At 48.3% G+C, this 25,946-nt stretch overlaps 1 protein-coding gene and 1 pseudogene across 2 annotated transcripts in view; one reads left to right on the top strand and one right to left on the bottom strand.

Moving 5' to 3' along the window:
* Positions 1-25,946, bottom strand: part of LOC120945056 (laminin subunit beta-4-like) — a 126,378-nt gene that overhangs the window by 80,107 nt on the left and 20,325 nt on the right. For both annotated transcript variants that reach the window (XM_040358906.1, XM_040358907.1), the window contains exons 2-3: positions 21,843-21,946; positions 970-1,145 (exon numbers count right to left, since the gene is read on the bottom strand). In XM_040358906.1, coding sequence (XP_040214840.1) covers positions 970-1,145; positions 21,843-21,897 — 231 coding nt within the window. In that variant the 5' untranslated portion in view covers positions 21,898-21,946. The remainder of the gene's footprint in view (positions 1-969; positions 1,146-21,842; positions 21,947-25,946) is intronic.
* On the top strand, positions 11,709-11,948 carry LOC120946321 (annotated as a pseudogene).

The raw sequence follows: 25,946 nt of genomic DNA, 5'->3' as shown, positions 1-25,946 counted from the left end.
GCAAATACCAAAATGTCTTGATGGGTGGATATCAGTCTGGAGAAGTGGGCGTTTCCTAGGCAGGCTGTATTTGCATAAATGCAAGAAGGGGGCTGGCTTTTGGGAGGAGCTATGCAAATATCAAAATGTCTTGAGAAGTGGGCATTCCCAGGCAGGTTGTATTTGCATAGATGCAAGAAGGGGGCTGGCTTTTGGGAGGAGCTATGCAAATATCAAAATGTCTTGAGAAGTGGGCATTCCCAGGCAGGTTGTATTTGCATAGATGCAAGAAGGGGGCTGGCTTTTGGGAGGAGCTATGCAAATATCGAAATGTCTTGATGGGTGGATATCAGTCTGGAGAAGTGGGCGTTTCCTAGGCAGGCTGTATTTGCATAGGTAACGCCCACTTGTGATGTTGAGTTTCCCTGATTGACGGCACTGAAAAAGTGGGCGTTCTGGAGTCTGGAGAAGTGGGCGTTCCCAGGCAGGTTGTATTTGCATAGATGCAAGAAAGGGGGCTGGCTTTTGGGAGGAGCTATGCAAATATCAAAATGTCTTGGGAAGTGGGCGTTCCCAGGCAAGCTGTATTTGCATAGATGCAAGAAGGGGGCTGGCTTTTGGGAGGAGTTATGCATATATAAAAATGTCTTAATTGGTGGATATCAGTCTGGAGAAGTGGGCGTTCCCAGGCAGGCTGTATTTGCATAGATGCAAGAAGGGGGCTGGCTTTTGGGAGGAGTTATGCAAATACCCAAATGTCTTGATGGGTGGATATCAGTCTGGAAAAGTGGGCGTTCCCAGGCAGGCTGTATTTGCATTGGTAACGCCCACTTGTGATGCTGAGTTTCCCTGATTGACAGCATTGAAATCCAATGAACGGAAGGGGCGGGGCCCCCAACCACTAGCGTGAACTAGTCCTTATAGCTTAATGACCTGAACCCCTGAGTCTTATAATAAGATAGGAAACCAATAAATAGATGATTGCCGTACCGATAGATGGCTGACAATGCAGTACTCCTGGCTCCTTTCCATTCCACACGTGGATGTGGCGCCGAGGTTGTTGTCTCGACCAGTGAGAAGGTTTCCTGTGGCGGGGTAGCATCCTCCATTGGTACACCCGTGTTGTATTGTGTCCGGCTCTTCACCCCGTACAACCAGAACCAGAGCTGTGAAGAAACAAAGGGAATATTCATGATTTAGGGGTCCCATCACGCCCCGTTCTCACCGTTGTGCTGCGCCAGCGCCTGCGCATTGATGTGCATTATGCCCAATGTTAATGTGACGCACAGACACCGACTCCCTGTTGCGTAAATGTGAATGAAATGGGTAAAAGAGGGATTCTGCTCCTGTATTTCTCCAACGCGTTTCGCCCTCAATGCCTCAAAAAGGGCGAAACACGTTGGAGAAGTTTTCCACACTTCCATGCATTACAGTACTGCACGTGTTGTCGCAGAGCAATAGTATGAACTGGGCTGTATACAATGATTCATCACACTGATTGGACCAGTCAGTTCGGAGAGTCTGGAGTCCAATATATCTGATGCATCATATATAATATGAGGAGGACCCCGAAACAAGCTTGTATCCACACAGGAATCTCTCTGCACTACATGGCTAATGATATAAAGCAGGGGTCTCCAAACTGCGGCCCTTTACCTTTATCTTTCCCTTGGGGCAGTGTTCCTCCCACTGACACCAACAATGGGGCATTATTCCTCCCACTGACACCAATGATGGGGCACTATTCCTTCCACTGACACCAACAATGAGGCACTATTCCTTCCACTGACACCAGTGATGGGGCACTATTCCTTCCACTGACACCAACTATGGGGCACTATTCCTTCCACTGACACCAACTATGGGGTACTATTTCTCCCACTGACACCAACAATGGGTCATAATTCCTCCCACTGACATCAATGATGGGGCACTATTCCTCCCACTGACACAACAATGAGGCACTATTCCCTCCACTGACACAAACAATATGGCATTATTCCTCCCACTGATACTAACAATGGGGAACTATTCCTCCCACGGACACAAACAATGATGGGGCACTATTCCTCCCACTGACACCAACAATGATGGGGCACTATTTCTCCCACTAACACCAACAATGAGGCACTATTCCTCCCACTAACACCAACAATGAGGCACTATGCCTCCCACTGACACCAACAATGATGGGGCACTATTCCTCCCACTGACACCAACAATGAGGCACTATTCCTTCCACTGACACAACAATGATGGGTCACTATTTCTCCCACTGACACCAACAATGATGGGGCACTATTCCTCCCACTGACACCAACAATGATGGGACACTATTCCTCCCACTGGCACAAACAATGATGGGGCACTATTCCTTCCACTGACACCAACAATGGGGCATCTTTTCACCCTCTGACACCAATGATGGGGCACGATACATCCCACTGACACCAACTATGGGGCACTATTCCTCCCACTGACACCAACAATGGGCGCACTATTCCTTCCACTGACACCAACAATAGGTCATAATTCCTCCCACTGACACCAATGATGGGGCACTATTCCTCCCACTAACACTAACAATGATGGGGCACTATTCCTCCCACTAACACCAACAATGATGGGGCACTATTCCTCCCACTGACACCAATGATGGGACACTATTCCTCCCACTGACACCAATGATGGGGCACTATTCCTCCCACTGACACCAATGATGGGGCACTATTCCTTCCACTGACACCAACTGGCCCCTCTAAAGTCGGAGGAACAGTAAACTGGCCTCTTGTTTAGAAAGTTTGGAGACTCATATTCTAAATGAAGATTGTACAATCAGATTGTATAGTGTATGGTCAGGAATACATAAGTAAATTAAAGGCAGTTATTAGATTTGTAATAACTTTGCAAAAAAAAAAAAAAGGTTTATTTATATTAAAAAAAAAAAAGTTGCAGAACTATCAGTTCAGTAAAACTGCATGTACATTTGTTCTATTAATGGAAAAAAATGTAATGTTATTAGTCTATCACCTCTCCAGGTTGAATGTCATTGGTTCTTACAGAATAAAGTCAAAATACTGCATTATGGTCACTAGATGGAGCTGACGATCATTGTAAATAAGTATTTCTTGTGATCATCACCTCCATCTAGTGGCCATAATGTAGTATTTTCTTGTCTCACTCTATTTCCTATGAATGAATAACATTGGAGAGCTAATAGATTATTAACGCTCGATTTTTGTATCCCTTTGCACAGAATGAATGTACATGCCCTTTTATTTATATATATATATTCCCCTAAAGTGTTACGCAGTACCTATACCAACCAATCAAATCACAGCAAATGGGTGTAGTTAAAACTGTCGATTTCTTTTTGGCTGCTTTGGATTGCTGCACATCGCCGGATTGTGTTTCCCCGATAAATTCTTTAGGCATTATTAATTGCTTCCTCGGTTGTTTCAGGCCTCCAGCCCCGTGTCCTCCATTCACCTGCTCTGCAGTCATCACCCCGGCTGATAAGTCATGTCAGGTCAGGCAGTTGATGTACGGGATCAGCACGTGTCGGAGATCACAGGCGTGATTTACATTTATATATCCAGAAGGAAGTCTCACAACCTGATATCCAGCAGATTCTGTACACCCGTCAATCACCGCTTTTCTTAGGCCCGGGGGATTTCATCGTTTCCATCGTTTTCATCAACAGAAAAGGTTTCCAATTTACTTTACAATTTTTTTAGAAGCCCTTTCTTTAGTTAGGTCCACACTGACCTGTGATGGTTTTGGAATATGCAATTGGGACAAATGTCTCAGAGGACACATGGGTGGACTGTCTCAGAGGACACATGGGTGGACTGTCTCAGAGGACACATGGGTGGACTGTCTCTGAGGACACATGGGTGCCATTTCTCAGAGGACACATGGGTGGACTGTCTCAGAGGACACATGGGTGGACTGTCTCTGAGGACACATGGGCGGACTGTCTCTGAGGACACATGGGTGGAATTTCTCAGAGGACTCATGGGTGAAATTTCTCAGAGGACACATGGGTGGACTGTCTCAGAGGACACATGGGTGGACTGTCTCAGAGGACACATGGGTGGACTGTCTCAGAGGACACATGGGTGGACTTTCTCAGAGTACACATGGGTGGACTGGTTGAGAGGACACATGGGTGGACTGGTTGAGAGGACACATGGGTGGACTGGTTGAGAGGACACATGGGTCGACTGTCTCAGGGTACACATGGGTGGACTGTCTCAGAGGACTCATGGGTGAAATTTCTCAGAGGACACATGGGTGAACTGTCTCAGGGTACACATGGGTGGACTGTCTCAGAGGACACATAGGTGAACTGTCTCTGAGGACACATGGGTAGACTGTCTCAGAGGACACATGGGTGGACTGTCTCAGAGGACACACGGGTGGACTGTCTCAGGGTACACATGGGTGGACTGTCTCAGAGGACACATGGGTGGACTGTTTGAGAGGACATATAGTTCAATTGTCTCAGGGTACACATGGGAGGACTGTCTCAGAGTACACATGGGTGGACTGTCTCAGAGGACACATGAGTGGACTGTTTGAGAGGACACATAGTTCAATTGTCTCAGGGTACACATGGGAGGACTGTCTCAGAGTACACATGGGTGAACTGTCTCAGACATGTGGACTGTCAGGCCCCGTACACACGTCCGAGGAACTCGACATGCCAAACACATCGAGTTCCTCGTCGAGTTCAGTGTTGAAGCCGTCGAGGATCTCGGCGGGCCGACTTTCCTCATTGAACAACGAGGAAATAGAGAACATGTTCTCTATTCGGCCCGACGAGTTCCTCGTCGGCTTCCTCGCTGAAAAGTGTACACACGACCAAGTTTCTCGGCAGAATCCAGCTCCGACCGAGTTTCTGGCTGAATTCTGCAGAGAAACTCGGTCGTGTGTACGGGGCCTAACAGGGTACACATGGGTGAACTGTCTCAGGGTACACATGGGTGGACTGTCTCAGAGGACACATGGGTGGACTGTCTCAGAGGACACATGGGTGGACTGTCTCAGAGTACACATGGGTGGAATATCTCAGGATACACATGGGAAGACTGTCTCAGAGTACACATGGCTGGACTGTCTCAGAATACACATGGGTGGACTGTCTCAGGGTACACATGGGTGGAATATCTCAGGGTACACATGGGTGGAATATCTCAGGGTACACATGGGTGGACTGTCTCAGAGGACACGTTGGTGGACTGTTTGAGAGGACACCTGGGTGGACTGTCTCAGGGTACACATGGGAGGACTGTCTCAGGGCACACATGGGTGGACTGTCTCAAAGGACACATGGGTGGACTGTCTCAGAGGACACATGGGTGGACTGTTTGACATGGGTCGACTGTCTCAGGGTACATATGGGTGGACTGTTTCAGAGGACACATGGGTGGACTGTCTCAGAGGACACATGGGTGGACTTTCTCAGAGTACACATGGGTGGACTGGTTGAGAGGACACATGGGTGGACTGGTTGAGAGGACACATGGGTCGACTGTCTCAGGGTACACATGGGTGGACTGTCTCAGAGGACACATGGGTGGACTTTCTCAGAGTACACATGGGTGGACTGTCTCAGAGGACACATGGGTGGACTGTCTCAGAGGACACATGGGTGGACTTTCTCAGAGTACACATGGGTGGACTGTCTCAGAGGACACATGGGTGGACTGTCTCAGAGTACACATGGGTGAACTGTCTCAGAGGACACATGGGTGGACTGTCTCAGAATACACATGGGTGGACTGTCTCAGGGTACACATGGGTGGAATATCTCAGGGTACACATGGGTGGACTGTCTCAGGGTACACATGGGTGGAATATCTCAGGGTACACATGGGTGGAATATCTCAGGGTACACATGGGTGGACTGTCTCAGAGGACACGTTGGTGGACTGTTTGAGAGGACACCTGGGTGGACTGTCTCAGGGTACACATGGGAGGACTGTCTCAGGGCACACATGGGTGGACTGTCTCAAAGGACACATGGGTGGACTGTCTCAGAGGACACATGGGTGGACTGTTTGACATGGGTCGACTGTCTCAGGGTACATATGGGTGGACTGTTTCAGAGGACACATGGGTGGACTGTCTCAGAGGACACATGGGTGGACTGTCTCAGAGGACACATGGGTGGACTTTCTCAGAGTACACATGGGTGGACTGGTTGAGAGGACACATGGGTGGACTGGTTGAGAGGACACATGGGTCGACTGTCTCAGGGTACACATGGGTGGACTGTCTCAGAGGACACATGGGTGGACTTTCTCAGAGGACACATGGGTGGACTTTCTCAGAGGACACATGGGTGGACTGTCTCAGAGGACACATGGGTGGACTGTCTCAGAGGACACATGGGTGGACTTTCTCAGAGTACACATGGGTGGACTGTCTCAGAGGACACATGGGTGGACTGTCTCAGAGTACACATGGGTGGAATATCTCAGGATACACATGGGAAGACTGTCTCAGAGTACACATGGGTGGACTGTCTCAGAATACACATGGGTGGACTGTCTCAGGGTACACATGGGTGGACTGTCTCAGAGGACACGTTGGTGGACTGTTTGAGAGGACACCTGGGTGGACTGTCTCAGGGTACACATGGGAGGACTGTCTCAAAGGACACATGGGTGGACTGTCTCAGAGGACACATGGGTGGACTTTCTCAGAGTACACATGGGTGGACTGTCTCAGAGGACACATGGGTGGACTGTCTCAGAGGACACATGGGTGGACTGTCTCAGAGTACACATGGGTATACTGTCTCTGAGAACACAGGGGTCTACACTATCTATCCTTAGACAAAAATGTAAAAAATAAAAAAAACTTTACAAAAAGGACATACTGGGGGGTTGGGGGGTTGGGAGCATTTAGTCTTTTGTTGTCATCACATGTCTGCGTATCTAAGTTGATTATGGAAACCTGAAATATTAGGTTTGGCCTTCAATAAAACAGTAGACTGGCTACAATGGGGCCTCATATCTCCAGCAGTGATAATAAATCCTAGAATTCTCCTGCTCTTAGTCTTCCTACATTGCACACATTGTTCTGGCCAACTTGAGTGTACAGGTCGGGGCAGCTTGACAGTCCCAGTACGTCTATCCGAGACCCATGAATTTTTTTTTTTTTTTTCCGTAGGTGTTCGTGTTTAAGATTAATGCAAAGCTAACAAAAGAAGATTTGCAGGAAAAATAATACGGCTGAATGAAAAAAAGAAATCCTTGTATTCACTGAAAGCCGTTGGCGTGTCTGTGGCCCCAGCCGGTAGATTAGGCAGGAGATATGCGGAGGGCGTGGCCAATCAAATATCCGTGCTGTGTCAGTACAACTCAGTGACTATGAATTGTTCTGGATGAAAACCCCTCTGTGCCATGGGTGGACTGTCTCAGGGTACACATGGGTGGACTGTCTCAGGGTACACATGGGTGGAATATCTCAGGGTACACATGGGTGGAATATCTCAGGGTACACATGGGTGGACTGTCTCAGAGGACACGTTGGTGGACTGTTTGAGAGGACACCTGGGTGGACTGTCTCAGGGTACACATGGGAGGACTGTCTCAGGGCACACATGGGTGGACTGTCTCAAAGGACACATGGGTGGACTGTCTCAGAGGACACATGGGTGGACTGTTTGACATGGGTCGACTGTCTCAGGGTACATATGGGTGGACTGTTTCAGAGGACACATGGGTGGACTGTCTCAGAGGACACATGGGTGGACTGTCTCAGAGGACACATGGGTGGACTGGTTGAGAGGACACATGGGTGGACTGGTTGAGAGGACACATGGGTCGACTGTCTCAGGGTACACATGGGTGGACTGTCTCAGAGGACACATGGGTGGACTTTCTCAGAGTACACATGGGTGGACTGTCTCAGAGGACACATGGGTGGACTGTCTCAGAGGACACATGGGTGGACTTTCTCAGAGTACACATGGGTGGACTGTCTCAGAGGACACATGGGTGGACTGTCTCAGAGTACACATGGGTGAACTGTCTCAGAGGACACATGGGTGGACTGTCTCAGAATACACATGGGTGGACTGTCTCAGGGTACACATGGGTGGAATATCTCAGGGTACACATGGGTGGACTGTCTCAGAGGACACGTTGGTGGACTGTTTGAGAGGACACCTGGGTGGACTGTCTCAGGGTACACATGGGAGGACTGTCTCAAAGGACACATGGGTGGACTGTCTCAGAGGACACATGGGTGGACTTTCTCAGAGTACACATGGGTGGACTGTCTCAGAGGACACATGGGTGGACTGTCTCAGAGGACACATGGGTGGACTGTCTCAGAGTACACATGGGTATACTGTCTCTGAGAACACAGGGGTCTACACTATCTATCCTTAGACAAAAATGTAAAAAATAAAAAAAACCTTTACAAAAAGGACATACCGGGGGGTTGGGGGGGGGGGGGGTTGGGAGCATTTAGTCTTTTGTTGTCATCACATGTCTGCGTATCTAAGTTGATTATGGAAACCTGAAATATTAGGTTTGGCCTTCAATAAAACAGTAGACTGGCTACAATGGGGCCTCATATCTCCAGCAGTGATAATAAATCCTAGAATTCTCCTGCTCTTAGTCTTCCTACATTGCACACATTGTTCTGGCCAACTTGAGTGTACAGGTCGGGGCAGCCCGACAGTCCCAGGACGTCTATCCGAGACCCATGAATTTTTTTTTTTTTTTTTTTTTCCGTAGGTGTTCGTGTTTAAGATTAATGCAAAGCTAACAAAAGAAGATTTGCAGGAAAAATAATACGGCTGAATGAAAAAAAGAAATCCTTGTATTCACTGAAAGCCGTTGGCGTGTCTGTGGCCCCAGCCGGTAGATTAGGCAGGAGATATGCGGAGGGCGTGGCCAATCAAATATCCGTGCTGTGTCAGTACAACTCAGTGACTATGAATTGTTCTGGATGAAAACCCCTCTGTGCCACATCCTGGTCCCCCTATTCTTCTCTCTCCTCCTACTTAATCATGCTTCCTATGTTGTCTGCGATCAAAGGCCGCCGGTTGTGTTTGGCCCGGGAGGAGAATGATGAGCTCTGGTGGCTTGCACCAGCGGCGGCTCCATATTGCCATCAGCAGGTTTCAATACGTTCAGCTAATGAACTTTGTGTTATTTTTTTTAGGGGGGGTTACTGGGCTGTGTCTGTTCTGGCTGCACGGAGGTTGAAGGCCAAACTCTAACCTTGCCTTGAGTCTTGCACAGTTGTACCGGCTCCTCTCTTGGACAGAATAGTTTACTCCGATTTCACAGCACATTGTGAGCTTCTCACAATGTGCATGTGGGCTGGGCGCTCCGTTAAAAAGCCTATGGTGATGTGCCCCTGGAGTGGCAGTCCAGGGGTGCCGTAATTGCACTTGTGTTTCTACCGGCACATTTGCTTTTTGGCACCTTGGTCACGTCACTATATCACACTTTTTAACCACCTGTCTCTAGGGCCAGGCCTTTTGGTCAGGACCAGAGGAATTTTTGATTCCTGGCCGGAGGGACGGCCATTGTACTGCTCAATGGTCACCTTTTCACTCTCCTCAACTTCCTTCTCCCCCACTTTCTTTTTTTGTTTCCCCTTTGTTTGTCACTTTTATGTATTTTTTTGTTTGGTGCTCACGTTTGTCACGTTTGTCACGTTTGATTAGTAGGGTGCGGGTCCTCGGGCCAGCCCTGAACGTCTTGGGAGTGGGTGGACATGGCCTTCTGGCTTAGTTCGCCTGCTCTCATGGGGTCTCCCTTCGGGGGAGCCCCACCTAGTACTGGGAGGGTTCTGTTTCGGCAGACCCTCTAAGGAATTTTTTTTCTATTGAAAAGCCTGTGGCGTGCAAAACACAACCCAAAAACTCCACCCGGTGCAGGAAAAAATGTGCACACACATAGAGAGTGAAAAACAAAAAACTGCGACGGGTGCCATCAGCAAATGGTCCTCAAAAGAGGACCCAGCTCTGATTCCCTAGGGCGTTAGGCTCCTGACAGGAAAAAGAGTAACAGTGGTCCATACAGCCGTAGCCATATGGACCCATCTTGGTCCAAGCAGCCGAAGCCACAAGGACCCAACATCCTCGGAGGGACTGCCGAAACAGAACCCTCCTCGGTGAGGCTCCCCCAAAGGGAGACCCCATGAGAGCCGGCGAACTAAGCCAGAAGGCTATGTCCACCAACTCCCAAGACTTTCAGAGGCAGGCCCGAGGAACAGCACCCTACTCGCCACACTTAAAGTGCCAAGCACCAAACAAAAAAAGTGACAAAACAAGACAAACACGGGGTAAAATAAAAAAGGAAAGTGGGGAAGAAGGAAGATGGGAGAGTGAGGAAAGTGACCAATGTGCAATACATTGGCCGGCCCTCCGGCCAGGAAACAAAAATTCCACTGGTCCTAGCCAAAAGGCTCAGCCCTAGAGGCAGGTGTCAAAAAGGTGTATGTGGGGATTAGTGACCAAAAAGGTGCCACACGTTGAGTGCCCCTCACACACTCAGTGCAATGTATGGCACCCCTGGACTGCCACTCCAGGGGCACTATCTCCACAGGCTTTTCAACGGTCCCTAGCCCTCGGTCCGGACCAGCAGCACCCTTCCCAGCCAGGAAGGTGGGAGAAGAGGTCAGGGAGAGCCCACCTAAGCAGGCTACTACCCACAACCCCTATCTCTCCCACCTAATCACATTCTGGAAATACTACCCATTCCTCCCGGTAAAAGGAGGAGCAAGGGTTCTCTCCAGAACAACTGACTGGGGCAGATACCACCAAATCCAGGCCAAAGGCCAGGGACCCGGCCTCTTGGCTTCGACCTCATGCCTCTCTGTCCCGATCAGAAGGCTTTCACCTCCACGCCAACAGGCTTAGCGCCCGCCGACTGCCATCCCGTTCCCCCTCTCACAGGGTACTGGGGACAGTCAGTTTAGCACCACCTATTGGCAACTGATAAGAACAGATACTACACTTGATCTTAGCCAAAAGACCCTCTAAAGAATGTGTTGGCTTCGGTTGCACAGACCTGTGAGTACCTCAGTCCCTGTCAGGAGCCTAACGCCCCAGGGGATCAGGGTTGGGTCCTTCTTACGGAGGACCAATTGACGTAAGCACCCGTCTGCACTTTTTTGTTGCACCTCTTTATGTGTGTGCACATTTTTTATGTACCGGGTGGAAGTTTTTTGGGAGTGTTTTGCACGCCATGAGCTTTTCAATAGAAAAAATGTGCATTAGAAGCTGCAGCAAGTCAGACAGATTCCACCGCATTTATAGTTGCCAACATTCTCATGAAAATTATAGGGACACTTTTTTGTCTGTAGGCAGAGTCTTATTATAATTAGGGGGCGGGGCATTCATTTGTAGGCGTGGTGTATCAAGGGCGCACGTAGCAAGAAAAAAATGGTTGCCAATAGAAATGGAGCAGCCACCCGGGCTCCACCTCCTGTTTCTTCCTCACGAGAGCTGGACTTCTGTAACGGAGCGGAGACAATTCACTAGTACCGGCCTCAAACCTCTAGCGCCGGCTCTGGTGAAAATTAGGGAAAACGCCAATTTCCTATGAAGTCCCGGGACACGGTAAGACCAGGATGAGGGTCTACGTACCAGGAATGTCCCGGGAAATTTCGGGACTGTTGGCAACTATGCGCATTGCCTGGCTGGAAGATGTCCAGCATCATCTAGCTGTGAGCCGTACACAACTTGTAGAGCCGCTTCTCTGCCTTTTGGCCAAGATCAAGTGTAGTATCTGTTCTTATCAGTGTTCAGAATGGGTGCTATGCTGTCACTCTGGCCCACCAAGAGCTGAAATATCGGGCCGTATAGCAGTGGTCATCAACCCTGTCCTCAGGGCCCACTAACAGGCCAGGTTTGCAAGATAACTGAAATACATCACAGGTGATATCATTTGCTGCTCAGTGATTGCAGTATCCTAGTCTGCATCTCCCTAAGTTAATACATAAAATTTGGCCTGTTAGTGGGCCCTGAGGATAGGGTTGATGGCCAGTGCCACTGCTGTATAGTATCCCTGCTGGTATGATGGAGGCTTTGAAGGCTAGTACCGGCTAGAACGGAAACTTGGGCTCCCACAGGCAGTTGGGGCACAGGAAAAAACTGGATGGGCCCAGTTCCTCCTGGTTTAAATGGATCTACCCTTTCTGGCCATGGGCTGGGAAGGCAGAGAGTCTGCAACGTCAGCCCAGGACGACGTCAGCTTGTGACAAACCGCATAAGGTGGAGCAATGTGCCGACGTCACACCACTGCTCTAGACAAATCAAAATGGCAGCCCCCCCAGTAAAATTGGAAGGTAACAGGGCTTTTTTTCAGCAGGAACATGGGGGAACACAATTCCGGCACCTCCAGCTCTGAATGTATGTAATGGCAAGGGGTGCTGGGGTGTACTGGAGGGTCTATTAATGCAGGCTGCTGGGGGATCTATTGTTGCTGGAAGGGATCTATTTTTACAGGGGTAGAGTCTATTGATGTTGGGGAGGTCAGTTGTCGCTGGTAGAGGATCTAGTGTTGCTGGAGGGCTCTTATACTACTGGGAGACATCTGTTGAGGGAGGGGTCTATTATTGCTAGCTGTTTAGAGTCTATTGTTGCTGGCTATAGGGGATCTATTTTACTTCCTATCATATACCAATTACTTAGCACCACAAATTGATACTTGGTTCTGAATCCATTACTGAGAGGTGGGTAGGGGGCGGAAAACCAAGGAATGGTGCTCGGAGGTGGGTATGGAGTGGAACCAGGTAATGGTGCTCGGAGGTGGGTAGGGAGTGGAACCAAGAAATGGTGCTCGGGGGTGGGTAGGGAGTGGAACCAAGGAATGGTGCTCGGAGGTGGGTAGGGAATGGAACCAAAGAATGGTGCTCGGAGGTGGGTAGGGAATGGAACCAAAGAATGGTGCTGGGAGGTGGGTAGGAGGTGAAACCGATGGATGGTGCTCGGAGGTGGATAGGAGGTGAAACCAACGAATGGTGCTCGTAGGGGGTGGAACAAAGGAATGGTGCTCAGAGGTGGGTAGGGGGTGGAACCAAGGAATGGTGCTCGGAGGTGGGTAGGGGGTGGAACCAAGGAATGGTGCTCAGAGGTTGGTAGGGAGTGGAACCAAGGAATGGTGCTCATAGGTGGGTAGGGGGTAGAACCAAAGAATGGTGCTCAGAGGTAAGTAGAGGGTTGGAACCAAGGAATGGTGCTCGGAGGTGGGTAGGGGGTGGACACAACAGGTGACATGAAAGTAGGGAGTTCCTGCACCTCTTCTCTGAGAAAAAAAAGCCCTGGGAGGTAGTTTATCCACCTCTCTGGTGGCATGTACTGTACCTCCTATTTTCCCTTCGTTCCAGCGCTGCCACCCCCTTCAGTATATTTGACTCTTCTCAATCAAGTGATCCAATGTAAGAAGCATCCTGCCTTCAAGTATGTATTTGGAGAAGATAAAATTCTCTAGGAAGTGCTGTCACCGCCTATTATTAAATGTTTAAATAACAGGCCACCTGATAAAATACCTCAGTGCTCAATTATTACATTCCGTACAAGAGTAGGGAATTTTTTCCAGCTCGGTATAGTTTCTTATTTTGTCATAAGACTGTTTGGCTGTTTCATTTTAATATTAAAGGACTGGTCTACTAACTATTGCTATCTGGAAGGCTCAGTGGCTTCTTACAGAATGGTCATCAGCAATGAGTTCACCCCCTACCGCCATATTGTGGTCTCTATACAGGCCATTTGGGGGTCTCACGTTCTGTGGTGGGTGGACTACTTACTCTTCTTGTAGCTTCCCAATAATGTTCATTATAAAATTGAAGATTGAACAGGGGGGAGAGAAAAGCTACTCTTCGCTGTGACAGATGGATGGATTGAATGGGGAACTAAGGAGGAAAAAGTTGATTGTGGGTGATCTAATTTTTTTAAGGTGAAGAAGTGGTATACCCTATGGTGCCAAATGTTTTATGTGAATTACATGACCTGACCACACCCCTAATTATACTGGCTATATGTTAGGCTAGCTATAGACATAGCATGGACATGAGATGGCAAAAGCCAGCCATAGCTGTAGACATAGCCGTAGACATGAGATGGCAAAAGCCAGCCATAGCTGAAGACATAGCCGTAGACCTGAGATGGCAAAAGCCAGCCATAGCTGAAGACATAGCCATAGACCTGAGATGACAAAAGCCAGCCATAGCTGTAGACATAGCCGTAGACCTGAGATGCCAAAAGCCAGCCATATCTGTAGACATAGCCATAGCCATGAGATGGCAAGAGCCAGCCATGGATCTAGACATAGCCATAGACATGAGATGGCAAAAGCCAGCCATAGCTGTAGACATAGCTGTAGACCTGAGATGGAAAAAGCCAGCCATAGTTGTAGACATAGCCGTAGACCTGAGATGTCAAAAGCCAGCCATAGCTGTAGACATAGCCATAGACATGAGATGGCAAAAGCCAGCCATAGCTGTAGACGTATCCATAGACATGAGATGGCAAAAGCCAGCCATAGCTGTAGACATAGCTGTAGACCTGAGATGGCAAAAGCCAGCCATAGCTGTAGACATAGCCATAGACCCGAGATGGCAAAAGCCAGCCATAGCTGTAGACATATCCATAGACATGAGATGGCAAAAGCCAGCTGTAGACATAGCTGTAGACCTGAGATGGCAAAAGTCAGCCATAGCTGTAGACATAGCCATAGACCCGAGATGGCAAAAGCCAGCCACAGCTGTAGACATATCCATAGACATGAGATGGCAAAAGCCAGCCACAGCTGTAGCATAGTCATAGACATGAGATGGCAAAAGCCAGCCATATCTGTAGACATATCCATAGACATGAGATGGCAAAAGCCAGCCATATCTGTAGACATATCCATAGACATGAGATGACAAGCTCCATCCATGACCAGCCATGACTAAGCACTAATTGGAGTGTGAAACGCGTAGGCTGTTTTTCCTTTTCCTGTGTTCTGCTTGTTTTGTAGTGCATTTTTATCCTTTTTACAATAAAGACAACCTTATGGTTTTTCTGGAGTGCGGCTGTCCATCCCGTCTTTCCTCATATCAATTGCTTTGTGCATCGCCAGCACCCTTGATTTCCTGAGCTGTTGCTGATCTTCTCAACACACCCACCTGGAGCGGTTACTCCCTTCCTGTCCCGGATCGTGGGTTCCCATTCCAGGACAATAGAACTGACACAGACACCCTGCTCCCCTGGGCCAATCTGATGCCCCTCAAAAAAGGTTGCCACATCGTCGCTTTCCTCACTGACAGTACTGGGTAGAGGGCGCACCCACCTCCTCGGCTGTGCTGTGATTCGTTACAGCACAGCTGAGGAGGGGGGTGCGCCCTCTAGTAGTTTAGAAATGTGGTCCCCTTGCATGATATGTATGCTAGCACATTACAGTGTCATCCATTGTACAGCTCCCCACCCCCACCACTGCACTAACCCAACATACCTCCAATGCAAATGTGTTGCAGCACACCACGAAGCATGCTGGCACACTACCATGCATTGTGGTGCTGTGCGTTGGTAAGAAACGCACAGGTCTAATTGTTGGTGCACTTCCAGCACGTTCAATTGAAAGGACCTCTTTGATGAAATGTACCAAGATGGACCCTTGAGTGAGTGAGTGAGTGAGTGAGTGAGAAACTTGTAAAGCGCATAGGCGTGCGCACAGGGTGTGCCAGGTGTGCCCAGGCACACCCTAATCACCCTGTGCAGCACAGATTCTCCGACTGCCCTGGCTCCCATCTTTCCCCCCCCGCAGCGCTGACAGCTTCCCTCCTCTCCTATTGGCAGTTGCTGCTGGGATGTTTTAGGAGTGGGGAAGGGGCCAGTAAATAGGTAATTTACCGGCCCCCTTCCCTTTCTGAATGAACACCGTGAGCAATCGGTAGTGTGTGTTTGGGCTTTGGAGTGCACACCCTAATGCAATAGGCTGCGCACACCTATGGTAAAGCGCAACACATCCGAACTGAATCGCCTCTGGGCGCTGTAACCATTTCATGGGTAAGGAACCCCTTGACCTCAGAAGAGATGGGTTTTAATCTTTCTCCTGAAGGCCAAGTGGTCCGACTCCAGTCGGATGGTGGTTGGTAGTGCATTCCACAGGCGACGTCCCTGGACTGCAAATCTTCGATCTCCTTTGGACTTGTATCTGGCTTTGGGTATCTGGAGGAGGTTTTGATTGGTGGATCGCAGAATGCGATTGGGGTTATGGGCTTTTATTTTTTTCGCAAAGATATTGGGGGGCGTTGCCTTAAATACACTTATGCATTAGGCAGAGTGCCTTGAAAGTGATTCTGTCTTTTACTGGCAACCAATGAAGGGATCTCAGTGAAGGTGAGATTGATTCCCATGTTTTTTTCCCAGTCACTAGTCGAGCGGCCGTATTTTGAACGACTTGCAGACGAGTGATTTGGTATTTGGGGAGTCCTAGATAGAGGGCATTTGCGTAGTCGAGCCTTGAATTGATTGTTCCCACCACGACTGCAATGTCCTCTTTCGGGATAAAGGGCGTGAGTCTGCGTAGTAGGCGCAGCAGATGGTGAGATCCGCTGACTACTGACCCTATTTGTGCATCCATTGTCATGTAGGTATCGAAAATGACTCCGAGACTTTTGACTTTGGTGCTAGGGGTGATAGTTTTACCCTGTACTTTGTCGTACAGATACTACTCCGGCTACAGGTGTAACTGCCTGTTTTTCTAATTTGCGTGATAGTCTGACTTTAAGGAGTTAATGTGAATATGTTCCTACCTGTTTATAAAGCTGTTAATCGCAGTCATGGAATGGGAGGAATGTTAAGAGCTTACAGAAGACAGCACCAGGCTGGGCTAAACATTACCTTACACAAGGAGTGGCCACTCAACAACAGCGCAAGAGGAGCAACGAGTCTGACAATGAGCCTATTATTGGATAATCGGTCCCGGGGTCAGCCATGGGCCTTTTTCCAAGAACTGGGAAATATAACATCTAGAACTGTGATAATGTCAGCCCGGCAATGGCCATGAACTGCCTTGGTGACACACATCATACGTTTTATGATTCGCAACAGACCAAAGGCTTCTGCCGTGGATGCCACGCCTGTCCTATTTAACGAGGAACTTCACCCTGACCATACATTTTATTTTCCATATTGCACTTACCTTTGATGCTCCTTTATGAAGAATAAATGCTCAAAAGCCCAGAAAGTCCTGCGTTGTCCTTTTTCCTACCTGCCGCATGTCCCATTCCACACTGCCATCTTGAATCTCCCGTAATTGGGAGCCAGCTGTCTGTTCTTGGTTTGCACAGCCGGGCCCCATGATGATGCTTTCTTGATGCCGTGCATGGGCAAACATGGCATGGGTCTTGAATGGGACTGAAGGGTCAGAAAAAGAGATACTTTGGCTCTACAGCCTCCAAGTATGGGTGACCTGTGTATATCCCGAAAGGCTGTGGGCAGCCAAATACACATTATCCTGGCCTAGGCAAGGAATCTCTGATGCCTTGTACACACGATCGGTTTTCCGGCGGTAAAAAGTCCGCCGGGAAAACTGAGAACCTGCTCGGCAGCTTTTTCCCCCTACACACAAATGTCTAATGCCTCGTACACACGGCCCAGTTTTCCTGGCAGGAAAACTGCCATGAGAGTTTTGGCCGGGAACCCCTGCAGGCCTGTAGTGCAACAGTTAATATAGACTTCCTGGGATGGCCTGGGTGGGACCATACAGGAAGGAGAGGATATAAGAAGGTAACCAGAACAGAGTCAGGCCTCTTAATGGACAGATGGAAACAGGTAAGCTGCCAGACTATTGCATACCCATGACAATCAGGGCGCGTTTCGGAGACAACCACTCCCCCTTCATCAGGGCTCAACACAGTATAAACTACACAGTATAAACTAGGATGGAGCTCCATTGATGTCGCATTGTTCCTCCATGATGAGAGCTCAAACCTGGTCCTAATACAGATCTGTGAAGTCACGGGTTTCTCTGAGTCCATCCAAGATTTATCCTGTGTTAAGTTTTTTTTTTTATGATTCTTTTTTTATCAACAATTAAAATGATCTTGGTCTCTTTTGTCCGATTTTGGTCTGGCGCTCCAATAAAAACTTGGCAAAGGTCTTAAAGCGGGGGTTCACCCGCACATAACACTTTTTCCCCTTAGCTTCCTGCTCGTTTTGTCTAGGGGAATCGGCTAGTTGTTTTAAAATATGAGCTGTACTTACCGTTTACAAGATGCATCTTCTCCGCCGCTTCCGGGTATGGGCTGCGGGACTGGGCGTTCCTATTTTGATTGACAGTCTTCCGAGAGGCTTCCGACGGTCGCATCCATCGCGTCACGATTTTCTGAAAGAAGCCGAACGTCGGTGCGCAGGCGCAGTATAGAGCCGCACCGACGTTCGGCTTCTTTCGGCTACTAGTGACGCGATGGATGCGACCGTCGGAAGCCTCTCGGAAGACTGTCAATCAAGAAGGAACGCCCGCTCCCGAAGACCCATACCCGGAAGCGACGGAGAAGATGCATCTCGAAAACGGTAAGTACGGCTCATATTTTAAAACAACTAGCCGATTCCCCTAGACAAAACGAGCATCCATCTAAGGGGAAAATAGAAAAAAAAACATAATTGGGTAAACTTCCGCTTTAACCTTTTTCCCGCTCTTTACAAAACCAAAAAAAAATTAAGTTTTGGGTGAAGTCACACCATAAATAACTGCCACCTAATTCCTGCTTTTAGGAAGGACATTTAAAGGTTTATAATGGAGTGCAGGCTAACTTCAAGGTGGACCAGTCTATGCTGGAAGAGAGAGGGGGCGTGTCCCTTTTCTTACCAATTCAGCTGTGTGTGTAATCTGATATCTCCAGCAAAACTATCAGTTTTTCTAGCAGAAAATTAGTACCTTTGATTGCAGTTTCACAAAAATTCCATATTTATCTAAAAAAAATATATATTATTATTATTTTTTACAATATAGAACGTATGCTAGTTGCCCGGTTATGCTGACTCAATGCCCCTGACCTAGAACAAGGCAGATCAGAATTTATGACTTTCCCGTGTATTTTACAGACATGGGCCCGGATTCACAGACAGCGGCGCACATTTATGCCGCCGTAGCGCAAATAATATACGCTACGCCGACGCAGCGCAGAGAGGCAAGCACGGAATTCACAAAGCCAGTGCTCCCAAAACTGCGCTGGGTTTCTCAGGCGTAAGCCGGCGTAGGTGGAAGTGGGCGTGAGCCATGCAAATGAGCCGTGACGCCATGAAAATGATGGGCCGAGCGCCAGACAGATACGTAAAACGAACTGCGCATGCGCCGGGACGTAGAGGCACCCCCGTGCGCATGCTCACAACCACGTCGGAACAACTGCCTAAGATACGGCGGATCACTGCGTACGCCCTGAACGTAATCTACGCCCAGTCACACACGTCCAACGTAAAAATACGCCGGCTTGGGTTCCCTGGTTCAGACCTTTGCAGGGCTGCTGCTGACTTACACCTCCTTTATAGGGCATAACTTTACGCCGGACATATAACTTACGCGCACTGCGTCGGGCGCATGTACGTTCGTGAATCACCGTATCTCCCTCATTTGCATATTTGAATACAAAATCAATGGGAGCGCCACATGCGTCCAGCGTAAATATGCGCCCACTCTACGCCGGCGTAGGCAAGTTACGTCGTTGGGATGAAGCCTGTTTTTAGGCGTATCTTAGTTTGTGGGTCCGGCGCACAGATACGACGGCGCATATTTGCACTTACGCGGCGTATCTGGAGATACGTCGGCGCAAGTGCTTTGTGAATCCGGGCCATGTTTTTTATTTCTAACCCAGGGAACAGTAATGTTTAGGATCAGCAATCATACAACAAACTGATCATGGCGGTCTAAGCAGCGTTCTCTGTGATTGGTTAATATGTGAGTGTGATTCCCGGGATAGAACGCTGTGTTCTTGTAAAATTACCGGCAATGAGGAAAGATTACATTCCTTTCCCATCCAGTGCACCTCGCTAGAATCACAAGACATATATTCCACGCTTCACAGGGCGCTCCAGCTGGTACAATATCCCATGATTAACCCTCCGCATGCTGGCAAGGGGCTGTCAATACCGTGAGCTATAATCATAGGTAATGGCTCAATAATAAAGAATGGCCTCTGCGGTGTGACGCCAGCCATGTGCCGCTGTCCTGGGAATGTTATTGTAGCACTGTTCTAGGTTCCCAACTGTACCAGAGCTCCAAGTGTCAGCATCAGTGTGCCTCTGGGTAAGTGTCAGTGGGTCATGGTTTGGACACCCAACGTGTACCTACAGTATGTCATTGTTCCAGGACACAGGTGTCAGTGTGTCATTGTTCTGTGACCCTCACGTATCAATGTGTCATTGTTCTGGAACGCCAAGTATTATTGTATCATTGTTCTGGGACCCCCCAAGTGTTAGTGTATCATTGTTCTAAATTCCTAAGTGTCAGTATCAGGGGCGTCGATAGGCCCGGGCTTAGGAGGCTGGAGCCCCGAATGGGTCCCCGTAAAGCCCCGAGTCACGGGCATTTAGCTGTCCATTGTTAGCCCCGAGTGTATAGCCGCCGTTCTGATCCCGAGTGCCGCCGCGCCGAGTGTGGCCGAGTTCTGCCCAATGTGACCGAGTGCCGCCGCTCCGATTGTGGCCTAGTCCTGCCGAGTGCGATAGCAGGTCCCGCCTTCTGGAGCCAGCAAAGTCTATGATGGACGTCCCACTGATCCAATGCCAGGACCGCGGGACGTGTCACGTCCATCATAGGCGCTGCAAGCTCCAGAAGGCAGGAATTACAATACCGCCGCCGCGCCACATCACTGAGATGATCCCCACTCGGAGCTCGGGCGGGCGGCTCTCGGATAGATCGGGAGAGATCAGGCCAGCGGAGGAGCGATCGGGCGATCGGGTGATAGCAAGGTAAAAAGGCAACTAGGTCCAACAGGCAGCAAAGTAAATGTAAATGCAAAATGCAAAGTCGGGTAGGTGTATGTATGTCAGGTAGGTGAGTGTATGTAGGTCAGGTAGGTGAGGTCAGTGTATGTCAGGTAGGTGTATGTAGGTCAGGTAGTCAGTGTATGTATGTCAGGTAGGTGTATGTATGTCAGTGTATGTATGTCAGGTAGGTTTATGTATGTCAGGTAGGTGTATGTATGTTAGTGTATGTCAGGTAGTCAGTGTATGTATGTCAGGTAAGTGTATGTAGGTCAGGTAGGTGTATGTATGTCAGGTAATCAGTGTATGTATGTCAGGTAATCAGTGTATGTAAGTCAGGTAGGTGTATGTATGTCAGGTAGTCAGTGTATGTATGTCAGGTAGGTGTATGTATGTCAGTGTATGTATGTCAGGTAGGTGTATGTATGTCAGGTAGGTGTATGTATGTCAGGTAGGTGTATGTATGTCAGGTAGTCAGTGTAATGGTCAGTGTGTCAGGTAGGTGAGTTTAGTGTTCAAAATTGATGGGCAATGGTAAGCCAGGCAGCAACCAGCAAGTGAGCTTACCCCCCACCGCCCAGCCCAAAAAACCCGTGCCATGACCATCCCGGATCCAAAACCGCCCCTAGTCTTCTTGCCACCTAGCAACACCCCTGGTCAGTGTGTCATTGTTCTGGGACCCCCAAGTTTCAGTGTGTCATTGTTCTGGACCCCCAAGTGTCAGTATGTCATTCTGGACCCCTAAGTGTCAGTCTATCATTGTTCTGGACCCCTAAGTGTCAGTATGTCATTGTTCTGGACCCCCAAGTGTCAGTATATCATTGTACTGGACCCCCCCCCCCCCCAGTACTAGTGTGGCATTGCTCGGTCCTCTCCCACCAATGTCAGTGTGTTCTTGATTTGAAATTCTTACCGACAAGGATGAAAGACAGCCGTTCCCGCCGCCATATTGTTCTCCTGAAAGTCATCTGCAGCTTGGATTACTTCAAACTTCACAGCCGGAACCAATTTATCTCACTGTAAGAAAAAATGTCTAATCAGAGCGTGATAAACCACATTAGATGATAGAATGAAAATATTACAAAATAATTGTATTTACAACTTTTGAATAAAAGTTCACAGATCCTTTACTGCCATCATAATACCCCTACCTACACTCTATGGTCAAAGGTTTGTGGGCACCTTATCCAAAATCCATGGGCATTGATATGGCATTTTCCTCCAACTATAACATCCTGCACCCGCATAGAAGGATTTTGAGAAATCGGTGTTGACGTTTCTCTATTCTCAGGCCTAGTCTCAGAATGCAGCGGACTGTCCGCTTGACGGGCGCCCTCATTTAAATACTTGGGAGTAATTATTACACTTTCACAAACGGAAGCTCTGAAATTTACCTAGACCCTCTGCTTCAAATGATTAAGCTTAAACTTAATATCTGGGTCAACCTTCCTCTGTCAGTGGCGGGCAGAATTCATTTAATAAAGATAGTGGGCCAGATTCACAGAAAAAGTACGCCGGAGTATCTGCTACTTTCAAATTTGCCGTGTCGTATCTTTATTTGTCATTCACAAACCAAGATACGACGGCTTTTGGCTAAGATCCGACAGGCGTACGGCTTTGTACGCTTTCGGATCTTAGGTGTCATTCTCCGGCGGCCGCTGGGTGGAGTTTGCATCGTTTTCCAGCGTCGGGTATGCAAATTAGCTGATTACGGCGATCCACGAAGGTACGCGCGTTCGTCGCATTCTCTTACGTCGTTTTTTTGCGTCGCAAAGTTAAGAGTGCTATTTAGATGGGGTAAAATGACTCCTCCATGTTAAAGTATGGCCGTCGTTCCCGCGTCAAATTTTTTATTTTTTTTGCATAAGACGTCCGGGAATACAAAATTACGTTCCACACGTCGCCGTTCAAAAAACACGTCGGGGCGCCGTAATTTCGCGCAAAGCACGGCGGGAAATTTCCGAACGGAGCATGCGCAGAACGTTCGGCGCGGGAGCGCGCCTAATTTAAATGGTACACGCCCCATTTGAATTAGGCGGGCTTGTGCCGGACGGCTTTACGTTACACCGCCCCAAGTTTACAGGTAAGTGCTTTGTGAATCAAGCACTTACGCTGAAAACTTGCGGCGGTGTAACGTAGAGGGGATACGTTACGCCGCCGCGCGGCTACGTGAATCTGGCCCAGTACTTGTACCTAAATAGAAGGATTATGGAGGCTGTCTGAGGGTGTTTGTCACACTCAGCCCAAAAAGCATTTGTAGAGCAAGGTACTTATGTTGTTGGATGAAAAGACCCGGCTCATACTCGGCATTCCTTATTCTCAAAGATTTCAGTAGAGTTGAGGTCCACAGTAACTCATCCTGCCAAGAGATGGTCAGAGACTGCGAACGTACTACAGGAGATGGTCAGAGACTGCAAATGTACTACAGGAGATGTTTAGAGACTACAGACACACTACAGGAGATGTTTAGAGACTGCAGACATACTACAGGAGATGGTCAGAGACTGCAGACATACTACATGAGATGGTCAGAGACTGCAGACACACTACAGGAGATGTTTAGAGACTGCAGACATACTACAGGAGATGTTTAAAGACTGCAGACACACTACAGGAGATGGTCAGAGACTGCAGACATACTACAGGAGATGGTCAGAGACTGCAGACATACTACAGGAGATGGTCAGAGACTGCAGACACACTACAGGAGATGTTTAGAGACTGCAGACATACTACAGGAGATGGTCAGAGACTGCAGGCATACTACAGGAGATGGTCAGAGACTGCAGACATACTACAGGAGATGTTTAGAGACTGCAGACATACTACAGGAGATGTTTAAAGACTGCAGACACACTACAGGAGTTGTTTAGAGATTGCAGACATACTACAGGAGATGGTCAGAGACTGCAGACATACTACAGGAGATGGTCAGAGACTTCAGACATACTACAGGAGATGGTCAGAGACTGCAGACATACTACAGAAGATGGTCAGAGACTGCAGACACACTACAGGAGATGGTCAGAGACTGCAGACATACTACAGGAGATGGTCAGAGACTGCAGACATACTACAGGAGATGGTCAGAGACTGCAGACATACTACAGGAGATGGTCAGAGACTGCAGACACACTACAGGAGATGTTTAGAGACTGCAAACACACTACAGGAGATGTTTAGAGACTGCAGACACACTACAGGGGAGATGTTTAGAGACTGCAGACACACTACAGGAGATGTTTAGAGACTGCAAACACACTACAGGAGATGGTCAGAGACTGCAGACACACTACAGGAGATGGTCAGAGACTGCAGACATACTACAGGAGATGGTCAGAGACTGCAGACACACTACAGGAGATGGTCAGAGACTGCAGACATACTACATGAGATGGTCAGAGACTGCAGACACACTACAGGAGATGGTCAGAGACTGCAGACATACTACAGGAGGAAATAAGGGCGCTCTAGTGGAGGTGGATAGCTGGTCAGAGGGAAAAACCTTGTTTTTTTCCATGACATGAAAAGCGGTCGTGTGTATGTGGCATAAGTGTGACAAATATGCAAAAAAAAAAGGGGGCAAATACTTTTTCACAGCATTGTATATAGTATATAGAGTATATATTGTGCTGCAAGCCCCACAGTATCAGCATCTAGGTGCCTGTCACATTGTAGCGCCCCCTGTGCTCTTGTTGGTTTCTAATGACTTGTGACGCGTTTTCACCGTGTTCTGCCTGGCATTGTTTGTGCCAGGAGCAGCGTGCAGCCACCTGGCACGGCTCCTGAATACCACGGCCTGCAACCCATTTCTAAGCACATCACACATCAGCATCTTAGGTGCCGTTAGATCAACAAACCAGCCAATGAACTCTTCAGGTCATTTAAATCCCCGGCCGGCTTTGAGGAAAGGACATAAAAATAAACCATTTATTGCGTAAAAGCCAAAAGAATGGGTGGGCCCCATACAGAGAAAGCCCCGTCCCCCTTAATATAGGGGCCCGCCCTCCCAGCATGCACTGGTCATTGATGGCTCAGTAGCAATAGCTCAACACATTGTGTGCCAATTAGCTATATCTGTAATGAACCGTCACACATGGGACTCCGCTCCTCTCATGCAAGGAGACAAAAGGAAAAATAATATTCTCTTTATGCAAAGCTACAATTGACTTTAAATCTCAGAATTCTGACTTTAAATCCCAGAATTCTGACTTTAAATCTCAGAATTCTGACTTTGAATCTCAGAATTCTGACTTTGAATCTCAGAATTCTGACTTTAAATCTCAGAATTCTGACTTTGAAACTCAGAATTCTGACATTAAATCTCTGAATTCTGACTTTTAAACTCAGAATTCTGACTTTTAATTAAGAATTCTGACTTTGAAACTCAGAATTCTGACTTTTAATTAAGAATTCTGGGCCAGATTCACAGAAAAAGTACGCCGGAGTATCTTTATCCGGCGTAAATTTGCCGCGTCGTATCTTTATTTGTAATTCACAAACAAAGATACGACGGCTTTTGGCTTCGTACGCCTTCGGATCGTAGGTGGAATTCTCCGGCGGCCGCTGGGTGGAGTTGGCGTCGTTTTCCAGCGTCGGGTATGCAAATTAGCTGTTTATGGCGATCCACGAAGGTACGCGCGTTCGCCGCATTCTCTTACGACGGATTTTCCCGTCGTAAAGTTAAGAGTGCTATTTAGATGGTGTAAAATTACACCATCCATGTTAAAGTATGACCGTCGTTCCCGCGTCGAATTTGAAAAAAAATTTTTTTGCGTAAGACGTCCGGGAATACGAATACGAAAGTACGTTACGCATGTCGCCGTTTAAAAAACACGTTGGGGTGCCGTAATTTCGCGCAAAGCACGGCGGGAAATTTCCTAACGGAGCATGGGCAGAACGTTTGGCGTGGGAACGGGCCTAATTTAAATGGTACACGCCCCATTTGAATTCGGCGGGCTTGCGCCGGACGGCTTTACGCTACGCCGCCGCAAGTTTACACACAAGTGCTTTGTGA

This window comes from Rana temporaria, chromosome 7 (assembly GCF_905171775.1).
Source record: "Rana temporaria chromosome 7, aRanTem1.1, whole genome shotgun sequence".
Classification (NCBI taxonomy): Eukaryota; Metazoa; Chordata; class Amphibia; order Anura; family Ranidae; genus Rana; species Rana temporaria.
Note: the sequence above shows the minus strand (reverse complement) of the source record. Positions and strands in the feature narration are given on the sequence as shown.